Source organism: Urocampus carinirostris, chromosome 2 (genome assembly GCF_059441175.1).
Source record: "Urocampus carinirostris isolate Australia breed hairy pipefish chromosome 2, RoL_Ucar_1.0, whole genome shotgun sequence".
NCBI classification, from domain to species: Eukaryota; Metazoa; Chordata; class Actinopteri; order Syngnathiformes; family Syngnathidae; genus Urocampus; species Urocampus carinirostris.
The window spans coordinates 52,992,961-53,007,441 of NC_142350.1; the positions used below are offsets into that span (position 1 = coordinate 52,992,961).

Here is a 14,481-nt window from a genome sequence, read left to right on the forward strand (position 1 = left end):
ATACACACATTATATCAAAGGAGGTAAGTGGTTCTGATTCACCGTCATTTCTGACAGCATTTTTGCTTTTGCTACTGCGTGCTAATCCAGCTCCTTTTTTAAATAACTCCGCCACCTGCCGGTCACATGCAAGAATTGCAAACACAAGACTCAATTTCCATATCAAAGTTTATTGCTGACATGCATGTAGTTTCTGATGTAGAAAAATATGTTTTTTATACAAAGGTGATTTGTTTCCAACTGTACAATAATGCGTCTCTAAGATGTCCCCAAAGCAGCTTACAAGACAACAAGCAAAACATCTGCCTTGTCAAATTATGCATGAAAACACAATATTTCCAAAATACATCTAACTACTGTACTTCTAGGCGAGTGGGGATGATTTGTTGAAAAATAATAATTAAAATAAGGTGATTTACAAAATTTAGTAAAGAGTAAAATGATTTGAGAGGGTTTAGTTTTGGGGAGAACAAAAAATGCACCTTTTCTACTTAATTACACCTCGAAATGTTTTATCATGCATTCAGAAGGGCGAGAAAAAAATGAGAGAATACCATATAAGTGGATTAAAAAGTTTTGCTACAAAATGCAGTACGTGGGTATCAAAAAAAAGGGTAATTTTGGAGAAATCAATTTTAAAAAATAGAGCAGGTGGATAGTAGCATCTCATTTTTATAAGAGCATGCAAAAGGAATACTTTCAGGGTTGTAAGTCCCGAAACTATTGAACTTGTTATGCTACAAAATGATATACGGTGATATCTCGGTACTGAAATGACTCTAGACTCCGAAAAATTGGTTTTCAAACCCAAAAATTTTAGTCATTTTTGCTTATAAATACAAGTATCGTTGCTTCGCATGGGATTTTTTCCCCGTACTTTAGTAATTTGGTGTACAAACACTGATCCCGAAAATATTATGGTCGAGTACCGAGATTTCACTTTATTCTGAGATTAAACCACAGGACTGAGAAAACACGAAGCAAAAATCAAGTTATTAATTTAGAGGGAATGAAATCCTTTTCTCTATTAAGAAATGAAATGTTGCATCACTTTCCTTGTGTTGTCAAAAATATTGAAAATTGTTAAAGAAACATCTGTCAATTATTCAGGATTATTTTCACCAAAAAGAAATTGCAAAAACTAAATAATTAAATTGTGTAATTATTGGAAAAAAAAACAATTGGAAAAAGGGGAATAAACACCAACATGAGTATTTAAAAAAAAAAAAAAAAAAGCTGAGGAAGAAATGTACTAAATACAATCTTGCTACTAATGTGTCAGAACCGTGGCAAAAAAAATCATGCATTTCAGTTCCACATCGAGCATTAATTTCATGCTTTGCAAAACCACAGTAGCGACATAGTTGGAAGTGAAAACTAAACCTGGCAGAGGACACAAAAACATTTACCGAGTATACACTCACCGTTTTCTAATTACTATCTCGTGGGCCGGTATCACTTCACATCAGCATATTGTGTAATTCTACAATACTGTTATGGGATTTACACTCACACGTCTTTTTTTTTTCTTAACGAATGATTTGAGGAAGATAATTTGTGTATGAAAACTAAAACTAAATGTGAATCAGAGTAGCTTAAATGGTGGCAATATGGCAAGAACAGTGGATTGTGGCAAGTACATGATGCATTTTAGTTATGTTCGATAGGAAAAAAAAAAAGCTATTCTTTCATGATTGAAGCTGATGGCTTTAAAGTAAATTAGGGAGAACAATAAATAAATCCACATTGAAATTACAAGTGAATGAGGTTGGGATGCAAACATAAATAGTAGGAAGTAGAACTGAGCCTGCAACAGTCACTGGAGCCTTGCTCAAATAAAAAATCCTTGGTTAAGTACAATCGTCACCACAATCCAAGGGAGGAAAAAAAAGTGAACTTAAAAAAAAAAAAAGAAAATTATTACAGTATGAATCACCAAGCACCTACAAATTGGGATAACACATGCATGTACACAAAGGGTAGGAAGGGGTTTTCCAATACACAAGCAAGGGCTAGCTCGGTGTTGGTCTGCTTTTCACAGTGTCCCAGATAATAAACACTAACTGGACGCTTTTCCACCACTCAATACTCTCACCCTTTGCGGCATGTAAGGAGAACCATTTCTGTGCGAAGCACTATGATGATTTAACTCGAAAAACGAGCATGCTAAAGATAGCTTAGCCTCGCCTATCGATTTGGCCTTTTGTGAAGTGAATCCAAAAAAAGCTTAAAAATAGGCCAGAACAGCTTAGAGGAAAATGTGGAATCTCTTTTTTTAGGATCTGTGAACTACATTAGCATCATTTTAGTAATGTTTTCACAGTCTTTAATGCAAAAATATTTAATGCCTTTAACTACTAGGGTTGTAGGGGCACCATTTCCTGTAGTGTGTAATGTAATGGGAAATGTACAATCTGATGGCACCCATCCCTCTCCAGGCCAACCTGTCTACAGCGCCTACATACCGTGAACTAGTTTCTAATGACATTTTTCACATTATTATTCGTTCTCATGATGAAAATGTCATAAGCAGTGACGCGTCGTCGTATTGTAAAGTCTGGGAAAAGTGCAACATATATTTTGAAGAATTCTATCGATATATAAGAATCCAAGTGCTACTCAAAACTGTCATATAATCATAAATTGGTAATTTAAAAAAAGCCTGTCTGAAGCGGGTGGCCAAATGTGTCTTTAATACATCTGTGGCGTGTTTCTGGTTGTCTGCAGCTGTTTTGTTCCTTAGATCAGGAAAAATTAAGCCATTGTGGACTCGGCGGCTATATCAGACATCACATGTGCCATAGTCCCCTATTTAATGCAGTGCCAAGGTTTCATCAATAGACATTCATTCCCCTTTACATGGCCAATTGTTCAATCCTGCATGGATTTTTAAGTTCCTCGCCGACTCGGTACTGAGGGGTGGAAAAAAAAACGCCAAAAGACTTAAGGATTAGCTTAAAGATCGCTGCCGAAGCATACTGCCCGGCAAGCCCTGGCTTGAAACACAAACACTCACTCATTTATCGGTCGTGGATATGCAAACATGTCAAAGTGTCTTCACATTCATACTGGAAACTTTCCGTCCGTCGTCAATCGGACAACCTGGAAGCCATTTTAATTCCAAAGGAGGCGCTGGGTACCAATTCCGTGGCGTTTCCAAAGTTCATGATTTTTGGCTGTGGCAAAGAGGACAATGAAATCCAACATCGGGTTTCTTGGCGTGGCGACTTCCGGGATTTCCACACGCTAGCTGCCTGATGCTAGGAAAGAGATCTCCACAGGGACGAGACGGCCGGTACCAAAGCGCGCTTCCGTTTATTAGGGTCTGAAAATGCTACTCCAAGGTCATCATGATTTTAGAGAAAAGGAAAAAAAAAGCTTATTCGGTTATCAAACCCCCCCACCCGACTCGCAAACCACTCAAAAGGGTTGTTGGTGGCCTCGTAGAACAGTGAGCGTGGTTTGCCAACACAGAAGAAGAGACGGAGAGGTAGATTGATTTGAAGGTTGTCCAAAAAGGGGGCGACAGGAGAAGAAGGTGCTGCTACATGATGGTGTTCCTGTCTTGCTCAGGAGTTCACGGTGAGAATGCGGATGGAGGCTTGCACAGTGACTGGAAGGTTAACTTGACCGGAGGGGGGGGGGGGGGGGGGGGGGGGGGGGGGAGTTTTTCTCTCTAGTTCCCCGCCAAAGATTTGGCGTTTTACTTGCGGAGGAAGCGCTGCGCCAAAATGGCGGCGTCCAGCGGGCTGACGGGCTGGGCGTCGTGGCCCAATCGCCGCACCGGCGGCAAGCTGTTGAAGTGGCGCTTGAGGAAGCTCTTGGCTTCGTGGAACGTGTTCTTCTCCTCGGCCAGCAGCAGCTGCTGACGCATATAGTTCTCAAATTCATACTGCGATGACTCCTCAGTCACTTTGGCCTGAAAGGAACACAAATAATATTTACAATTCGTTTTAGTCGTGCAGCTGACATTTCGAATGCAATTTGTGGCTATAGACCAGGCGTTGCCCAACTATAGGCCGTGGGCTGTATCAGGCCCGGCAACAATTTTAACACGGCCCATAAAACAATGCTGGAAGAAGCATGAGACAAAAATGAACCGCTTTTCATCCAACATTACTTGCAGTTTCAAATATGTCCACTGAATAGCGCTAAAGCCACATGCCACTCCCAAGCAGCTGCAGCTGTATTTGTTGACTACCATTTATCATAACAGAACAGTTGTGGAAACGCCCATCCCAATGTTATTTTACTTGACATATAAGTGTTTATGGTAAATTGTACGGTTTAAGGCATTAATTCAAGTCAAGTCATTTTTATTTGTATAGCCCTTAATCACAAAGAGTCTCAAAGGGCTTCACAGGTTATTACACAGACTATATTACACAGACTATTTTTCAGACTATTATTACACCATCCCCTGCTCTGGAACCAACATGAGGGCAAGAAAAAAACTCGAAAAACCTCAACATGAGGAAAATGAAGAAACCTTGAGAAGGGACTGCACATGTGGTATCCCCCTTCCAGGATTACCAGACAGCAAAGGATGTTGCAATCCCAAGTAATACAGAGATATTTTCCACGAAAAGTATAGGTTTTTCATATGCTATAGAGTAGAAGTGAGTTTTAAGCTTAGATTTAAACATTTCCACCGAAGTTGCAGATTAAGATAGAAATTAATTGGATTTCTTAGCCTGTGTCCCTTTGTGGACTCATGGCCAACATTCATATTGCTAACTACATTCAAGCATATGCTTTTTAAAAAAAACAGCAACAACAATTGTATTCACCAAAATATTAAATTTTATGCAATAAGACTTCTGAAGTAGCACTGTAGCGTTGAGTTTTTCAATGCAAATTATTGAAATGGTGTGTAAAAGGGATATATATATATATATATATATATATATATACATATATATATATACACACACACACACACACACACACACACACACACACACACACACACACACACAGTGTTCTCGTTTGCCCGCGTCCCTGCGCATCATTTTTGCTGGGAACGCATAGTGTCAAATCAACGCGCGTCCTCGGGACGTAACTTTTTTGACACAAAATTGTCATTGTTACCTGATTACTTTTATTTTTAAACAAAGATATACCGCACTCAAAACTTTTCGTCAGGCAGATCCGCCATTGTTGTTTTGGTCTCGCGGTTCGAGTTTTCGTCTGCACGCCAATCTCGGCAAACGAGATCTTGTTGCTTCAAGATTATGTCATTTTTGTGGTGGTTGTCGTCGAGGAAAGGTGAAAATTAACACAAAATTGTTAATTTCTTCAATGTCAGTAATAAGTCGAAACATAATGCAGGAAGTGATAACAACGGCAATAATTCCGGCACGAAAAAACGGCGGAGATATTCTTCGGAAGATCGCGGAGGCTAGGAAAACACGTGTGTTGAAGCGAACGATTCGACGAAAGAAAATAAACAAAATAATACACTTAGCAAGAAAAGGACTTTTCTGCCAAAATGGACTAAATTTTATTCCTGGTTACGCTATGAGGAGGATGATAATGGATTGGACCTTGAGAAGGCATTACAACTGTGGCGTGACAGCAAACCATGAAGAATATATGAACTGAAAAATCTTAAGTGATAACTGCTTTGTATTACCAATAAATTGTGATGATTAAAACTGAATGAATATATAGATTTATATTATATATTTGTCGCCGATTTACAATTTTAACCTCGATAACACTAAATTTTGGGGACCCATATATCTCTGTTGGGACCCATAGATATTTGAGCATCCGAGTCCCCGGGACCCATCACTTTTCAGAGGTAAAATGAACACTGATAAATTTCCTCGCTTGTGCTCTTATTTGTATTTGTAAAGGAATATATGTTTTGTATATTTTGTGTGTTTCAAAACCAGTTGGATAAGGGTTACTTTGTACAGAAATAGACAATGAAACAACATGTGCAGATGAATGCAAATGGAAAACTGACGGTCTATTCGATTTAAGACTATCGACATATAAAAAAAAATAAAAAAAATACTTCAATCAGCTATTTTTCCCCTGCGTCCCGCCCCCCCTGAAAAGTTTTTCAAATTATTGCGGCCCGCAACTCTATAGGTTTGCCGAGCTCTGCTATTGATGTCAAAAATACTTTACTACGGTGATTGACCTTTGTAGTCTATGTCGATATCTTTGATCAATAATCAACAATTCCAGGTAAAAATTAAAATGTTAAAATTAATATGCATGTTTTTTTGGTTTTTAAACCAGAGTGTGAACATAGGATAAGAGCAGGGATGAAATATATGTGTTTAACTACCATATGAGAGAAAAAGACAGACGGACAGAGACAGAGACAGAGAGAGAGATTAAGAATTTACCTGATTTCAGTGTTAAGGAATATCAGAAATAGCCCTTGCAATTTTCTACTACAATTCATGAGGCTCTCAATAGAAACACTTTGCACACATTCTCCAACACACCTGATTCAAATGTTCTCACTGAGCTTACTGGTAAGATGACAATTTTGTTCAGGGGTTTTGCAACAACATCTAAAGATGTCAATTTCTTTACCTCTTGTAGATGCTCCGAGTGGTTGACCTGATCGTCAATATCGGGAACCACCTGCAGGGGACCGCTAAGTGAAGACACCGACTGCCTGTGATGAAAAAACCAGGGTGACTTTGACATGATGGTTTACCAGACAGGAATATTAAATCCTACCTTAAAGGACTTAAAGTCATATTGCATAGAACACATTAGCAGAATTGCAATCCAAAGTACCGTGGGTGCTAAGTAAAGCACTTACCAGGAGGCGATGATGTCACCTAGGGACTCGAGAACCTCGCTAGCGGTCAGCCTCTGTTGAGGATCTAACACCAGCAGTTTTCGTATCAGACATACTGTGTTCTCAGACACTCTGCCATCCCTGTCGCACACATACATAGAAGTCAATTATAGGTGACAATTCAATTCAGTCTGCTCACAGCACCTTCTAATATTATGAGAGAATTTGGACCAAAAAAGCTATTTTTGCAAGTATTTAAATAGAACATGTGACCCACTCTGGGATGGAGTACTCGGCAGCTTTGATCTTGCGGAAGAGCTCTTGAGGTATGCTGTCGTAGAAAGGGAACTGGCCGTAAAGCATGGTGAATAGCACCACGCCGAGAGCCCACATGTCGCTGGGCTTGCCACGGTACGGGCGACCTGGAAAAAAAGGATTGATTTTTGGAGCTGTTGAAACAAATATGTAATGGTCTTTTAAATGCAGAACCGATTAACAGACACGTGATACTGCAGACTGGTCTTGGTAAAGCATGCAGAATTTCATAAGATTTTGCATTTATTCAGACCCAGCCTATTGGATTTCTTGCAGAGCTTAGGAAAACAAATGTGAATAAATAACATTTCCATCAGATGCAGGTAATGTTGGTTCATTTGTTCTTTTCTAATTATTTTTTGGGGATAAATTTTATTTTTTTTAACCACAAAAATAATTGAGCAAAATTATTGGACCTTTTCATTTATTTTAGATATTCTTTTTTACTAGAAAAAACAACATTGGATAGACATACAAAAGAGAAAGAAATGTCCATTGACAAGCAAGTTAAGCTTGCTAATTTTAGGGATTCTCTCTTTTTTTTTTTTTAACAAAAAACTAATATAGTAAAAGATGCGTACATTTTCAAATCAGTTATATGAAAACTGTATTTTAGAGGAAAAAGGCTAAATACAGTATAGTTAAAAAAGGTAGTAGATACTTAATATGTGCAAACTTATTTTTCTTATTACATAGGAATAAAAGTTTGCTTGCCTTGCACGTTGATATTTTAAAATACATTTTAAAGTACATGGTAAAAATCTGTTTATGTTTTTTCTCATTAAAATGAATAATAATACAAGTAATATTTATAAAATAGGAGCAAAATGATGCTCTAATATAATCACTATATTGATCCAACACACTGTTAAGAGTTATTTTACTTGGTTGACATTACACAGATCAATTGCATGATTAATCACAATATTTCAAACATCCCCAATTCGCAGATGCTTTTAGTATATAGTTCGGGCCGCTGGAACAATTCATGGTGGACTACACAAAGCACCCAGTCTATAGTTCGAACAGATGTAACAAAACTTTTCATGTCCTATTTTATTTTATTACAAACCGCTAAATACTTATCGGAAAACTTCCGACATTAACACGAAGCTTCATATGAGTTGACACAAGGACAACAATAAACCTTGGTGACTCAGGCCGATAAGCAAGTTCCTGTCAAGGCGGTGTAATGATTAACTGGATGAGTACAAGTAAACAAGTCCAGTCGGCGCGTGTTTACATTTCTGTGAAATTTCCACATTAACGCAGAGTGGGAACAATTAGCCTTGCATTTTATTCAGAGGAAGGGGTAAATCATTCAAGGGCATTTTGCTTAAGCAACAGGCAATAGGAGAGACAAATAGGCATGCACAACAAAGACGCACACAAATACAGTAGTGGGGGGTGCGAGGGAGTAGTTTCGCGCCAGTGAGTCATCAGTGCGTGAGTCACTGCCGCTTGCTTTTAATTGCATGCCAGTCACGGTATGTTGACATACACACACAAGCGCGCACACACTATTTTATGAAAAGCAGAAGTCAACATTTACTTTCTCTGTTGTCAAGTCCAGCAATAGCGCGCCGATTACTTCTTTTCATAGTGATAGCGAATGTTCTCACGAAAGTGATGAGAAAACAGTTCTTTTATTTTTCTCTAAATTGCGAAACAACCCTGTCGCTAGGATGAAAGGCAAGCTACTCGGCTGTTTTGCAAGAGCCCTCTACTTCTCATGTGGGGAGCAGTAAAAATGCAATTTATCATGACACTCACCGCTTAGCACATCAGGGCTGATGTAGGCGGGACTTCCTCTCTGATCTTTGAGCAGGTCGTCCTCACTCACCAAGTGCTTTCCTAAGCAGAAGTTGGTGATGGTGATTCGGTGTGTCCTACAGAGATAACAAAAAAAATCAGCTAAAGATACTTTTCAAAGCTGGTTGCAGATGTATATTCTGACAACTATGTGGGTTTGTTTTATCAGCCATTTTCTCGATAGTGACACAATTAATGTTTCTTAAGTAAATCTAATTTGAAACACTTGGAACATAAAAAATTCAAATGCCCAATATCCCCACGATATTTGAAAGTTCTTACAGCATGTCTTTAAATGCATTTTGATCAAGAGCATGTTGCCAGAGAGTGCTTTGCCGGGAAGAGGCGTGGTTTTCGTGAACAAAGCTAGGTTCACACTGCAGAGCTATAATGCTCCTATTAAAATCAACTAGAATTTTTTTTTAACATAAAAACATGTATGCATTTGATATTGACGAATATGGTAACCAACATTTCTTTAAATAAGGGGTCTCAACTTGGTGTCCTAGGTAGCCTCCAAAAAACACCCTAGTAGTGCGCGGACAGCTTATGAAAATAGCTCAGGAGTGATGAATATTGCAATTTTCTAGTAAATTTGGTCGACTTAACTTCTAATAATTACAACCTGGTAATAACATAGTGATAACAAAAGTTATTTCAGAAATGTTTATAAAGAAGGAAGACATTTGCACTAATCAGTAACCAAAAATAGATCTGGGCTTTTAATTTTTTGGGTGCATTAAATTCAAACATTTCTGAGATTTGACGTTTTTATTCCACTTGACAGCATCAATACATTTAGTGTTTATAGTTAATTTTGAAAGTGCTTAAAATCGCAGGATATGTGTCCTTTAAACCCCAGGTGGAAGTAAAAAAATATTTACAGATGTTTGTAATCAGAAACATCTTGCAATTTGTCTTTTATTAGACTGGAAACAACCACATAGGGCATGTGCCATTAACCATAGTAACCCAAATATGAGTGAAGTGCATAGTATAACTCAAAATGAAACTAGAGCAGAAAAAAAATGGGAGTTTTGTACTCCGTTGAGAGTGGGGAAGGAAGAAAAAGAAGGCAAAAACAGAACTCTCTGGACAAACATATGAGTCAATTTGCAACTCAGAATGATTGTTGATTACTAAGCCTGAACGATGATGAGCTGGCAAGCGCATTTGTATTTAAAAAGCGGGAAAACATACAAAAAATTGACAAAGACTAACAGTTTTTCTTTAGCCCATATTATTCTCCTGGGCTTTTATATATTACGATCACACAGTGGCAAAGCAATATGAACAAAGGGGGATGCAAAAAGGAACAGGACACGGTGCTTCGAGGCCATCCTTCCCTTGTGCTCTTTTGTCCTGGAGCATCACGACCTTGGAGTTGTCAAGCTGGAAAAGCGTTTGGTGAAATTGTGTCCTTGAGCCAAAAAAAAAAGATGTAGCTGGTGGAACCAGTGTTGGTAATGGAAGAAGGTGAAGTGGGAGTAATGATAGTAGGAATAGCTCCATTTATATTAATGGTCTCTTCAATTTGTCATCCATCTTCCTCAGTTAACTTCCTTGGATGTTGGCTAGAGTCCATTCAGCTCTCAAATTGTAAGTAAAACAGCAGTCATTTTGCTGCACAAGGATATCTTTAAGATACTTCTCTAGGTTTTCTGTCTTGAAAACAACTGTGATAATATTTTAAGAACAAACCTTTTTTTTTCTTTAATTTACCTTTATATCATTCTTTTTTTCAAACTGGTACTAGGATTGGTAAAACTATCTAACTATTGAAGGGAAAACTTGTCTGCATATGCTTTTTGGTCACTTTTCATTTTTAACATCCACTGATTGTTAACACAGTAATCCCCCAATGTATCACGGTTTACTTTTTGCAGTTTCAATACTTCACAGATTTTTATTGTGTACTGTGTTATGCAGCAGAACATTCACACAGCAAATGCAATCACGGGGGAAGGTGGCCGCGGGCTGTGTGTGTTGGGTGGGCGTGACTGTTTAAGCAGCTATGATTGGTTGGCAGCGTACACCAGCCTATGTGTCTACCAAAAACAAAGCAAAGCACAGTGACATCTAGTATTTTATGGCTTGTTCTGGTGAAAATTTTTTTGATAGTTACAGAGATCAATCCAGGTATTCCCAATGCTAGCGTGCAGCTAGCCAGCCCCTCCCTTAATAATGTTCTTACACTGAAAGAGAAAGCCCTGCAATTTTATTATAATTGTGTATAATGACAGTAAAGGCCAATTATTCATCTGCAAATCTGTGTTTTTATCTGTAAAGTTATGGTTGTTACTTGGTTATAGTCGTATATATATTATACTTATATTTAATAAATACATAAAACGATTTTGTGGGTTTTGACTACTGCGGGTCTTTTTTGGAACGCCACCCCCCAGAAAACGATGAACTACTTTTGAGTATTACTAAAAAATGCGTCCATGTGGGTATACACAAAATCCAATTGAAAAATACCAATAGTGCAAACCATTGAGCAACCGAAACATGATTCAGGTGCACTTGTACACCATGTATCAATGAAGGCCTGCAGACATTTAAAATGCAGAAAGTCGATGGCACACTCCCAAGTGATTCACAAAGTCCTACTCGACCACGTTAGGAAACTGCGCTTTTAAGACAGACTTTTGGCCTTGTCAATCAATTGTAACAACAAAAAAACAAAGGAATGGATTGAGCGGACATGACGGAAAAAGCACCAGAAAAAAAAAGTAGATGACAAAGAGAGAAAACTGCACGGACAATGGAAGCAGGAAATGAGGGGAAGCAGGAGCAGGGGTAAATAAATGATGACAATGTGTGCGTGTACGTGCATTTGCTGCGTGAGTCAGCTGTGAGCTATGGGCCCTTTGGAGGGCCTCTCCTTTGTCTCTGGTGGGGACATACTTTTCCACCACACCACCCTCCTGACTAAAGCACCTCATTGCAACTCAGGGTCAATGAGGTCTTATGTCTATGTTGACTTTGTTGTGGTTTTTGTAGGTGTACATTATACATGGAGGCTATTACTGTGTATAAAAAGAAATAAGAAATAAAGCACAAGGTAGATTCTTAGTATTTTTTAAATCAGTTATCCTAGATTCATAATTCCAGTTTGGAAATGTGATCACTTACGAAATCTGAGCTAGCAATTATTTTTTATATCATAATTACAGTTTCAGTATTAGTCGGTAACCAGTGGAATGTGCTTTCTATACCATCTATGCACAAACTATAAATGGAAAATATTTTTAACATTTTAAATCGTTGGTGGGTAGTTTATTTTGAATATTACAGAGCAGGTGGTTGTAATTAAACAATTGCGACCAGCATGTATTTTTTTAATGAAAATATTTTATTTTTTATCCATATCATTCATTATAGCATTGTGTCCTGTGGTCCAAAAGTTGATTTAGGTAGATATTTTTGGGTTGATTTTTTAGGATTGGGGAAAAAAAACAACAAAAAGGCCTTTTTTGCAATTTTCCTTTTTAAAATTTTCATTCAAATATTTTTTATATAATTTTTTAAAGATGGGACAAACAATCACAAAATCAGAGCAATATATAACTTTGCGTATCTAAGCTGCACACAACCCACGGACAGGAAATCAGCCAATGAGTCGTCCTATGACCGATCCTACTGTCAGGATAAGAACGTGGCCTTCTGTGACATCAACCAGAAAAAGTGACTTACAGTAAAAGCATGGCGGCTGCTTTCTTTCTGAATCTCACCGTTTGTTCAGCACCATATTTCCTAGCTTTAGGTCTCGGTGCACGATGTTCTTCTGCAGACATGAATAATAAAAAAAGAGAAATGCCAGCGTTTAAGTTTGTATAATAATAGTCAGGTTCAAGCAATTTCTGAAAGTGACTGAAGCTCACCTTGTGCAAGGCCTCCACAACACGCACTACGTCGTAGAAGATGATGATGGCCTCACGCTCACCCAGCCTCTTCTCCTTGATGACGTAGTGCTGTAGGTTGATGAGCTCTGCAGTCTTGTCGCTGAAGTCGTGAGCGCACAGGCAGTCCAGCACCAAGCAGATGCGTTTCTTCATCTTGCGGAATTTATTTGCTTCTGGGTCCTCCACGATTTCATAGGCACGGTCCTGCAAAGAGTTCAAATTGGGCCATTGGGATGCTACCAAAAAAGAACATCTCATTTTAATACGTATACATCGGTAAGAGTGTTTTTGGTATTTTGTTAAACAACTGTTATAGGTGTTTCTGGCACCATGAGCAAAAAAGTGATAATGAAATAAGCTCTAATGCCTTTTTACATGTCATCTGTACTGCTGGTGATCTAGTGGTAGGGGCTCAGCGCCATTGCATTGTTATATGCCATACATGAATAAAAAGCTCAATTTTATGTGCCTTATTGTCTGGTGCGCCTTATGCATAAAAAATATATTACAAAAGACTATTTGGGGGTGGGGGGTTTCTCTTATATTCTGGTGCCCCATAGTGCAGCAAATATGATATCCAGTCTAGATAATTGATTCTAATTCAAAGATTCATTTTTAATCAATTTCAAAAAGTAAACACCACCCATTGAAGAAAAACCAACATCAAAAAAGTAGTCATGGAAAATTAAAATTCACAGCTAGTAAAAAGAAACAAAGAAAACACTAAGTTTTTATCTAGTAATTAGTTATTGTTTAACCGAGAGCACTAGCTTTGAGTTTAAATTAGTTTCTAATTCCTATCCTCGATTTCACAAATTTTAGAATTCACAGTTTTAAAATGATCCATTAATCTAAGCATTTGCTTAATTCCTTCTGTAGTAACCTGAAGGAATTGAAAGAATTTGCTAGCAGCCAGATTCCTTAAAATAGTCGAGGAGGTGACTTAGCAGAAAGTATTTTTGACACAGAACACACGCCAAGACGTCGTCCCCAGCACCATAATTAGATGACATCGACAATGTGTGGTATGCTGTCTTTTAGAGTAGGCATGAACATTTTTCAGTGAAGTGTGGGTTGTTTGTCACATTAATAGAAAACAAAATGTAATGCATCGACTCTCCCCTGAAAGCATAAGTTATCGATTTCTGTATCTTTTCTGAGCCGGTGCTTCTAAAAGCTTGCATCTTCTTGATCTGCTGCCATAGAGGCAACACTAATTCAATCAATTCAGCAGCCATAAATGAATCAGAGCTCAGGACAGGCCGCCGCTACCGTTCTGAGAAGACGGGAAGAGGGAGTGATAACCGCGTTAAGGAGGAGGCCAACGGGAAGGACAGGCGAGGGTGGGGGCGAAAGGGATAGCATGAATGGATTAAACCGTGAATGGATAAAATGGAAAGATCAAAAGAAGCTGGTGTCTACTTCATTGTGGGCATCTTAAAAGTGCCTAGATGCCGTGCTTCCACTAATAGTCATCGGGTGTGTCACAAACTTAAGGCAATTAACTAAAAACCTCAAACAGTAAAATGAGAACAGGTAGAAGCTGTAACTAACACAAAGTTTACATACAGATACATTTCATGAATCCAAATATAGAACCAACCCACACATGCAAATCCCAGAAAACCTGAACAAAACAGACTGAGGGACAGCTTCTTCCCTAAAGCCATCAAG

General features: G+C 38.3%; 1 protein-coding gene across 1 annotated transcript in view; it reads right to left on the reverse strand.

The window, feature by feature from the left end:
* Positions 1–150: 150 nt before the first annotated feature.
* stk40 (serine/threonine kinase 40) overlaps positions 151–14,481 on the reverse strand; it is a 30,690-nt gene continuing 16,359 nt past the window's right edge. The window contains exons 5-11 of the mRNA XM_088327070.1: positions 12,787–13,011; positions 12,637–12,689; positions 8,861–8,976; positions 7,050–7,194; positions 6,794–6,913; positions 6,559–6,643; positions 151–3,919 (exon numbers count right to left, since the gene is read on the reverse strand). Of these exons, the coding sequence (XP_088183196.1) occupies positions 3,704–3,919; positions 6,559–6,643; positions 6,794–6,913; positions 7,050–7,194; positions 8,861–8,976; positions 12,637–12,689; positions 12,787–13,011 (960 nt within the window). The 3' untranslated portion in view covers positions 151–3,703. The remainder of the gene's footprint in view (positions 3,920–6,558; positions 6,644–6,793; positions 6,914–7,049; positions 7,195–8,860; positions 8,977–12,636; positions 12,690–12,786; positions 13,012–14,481) is intronic.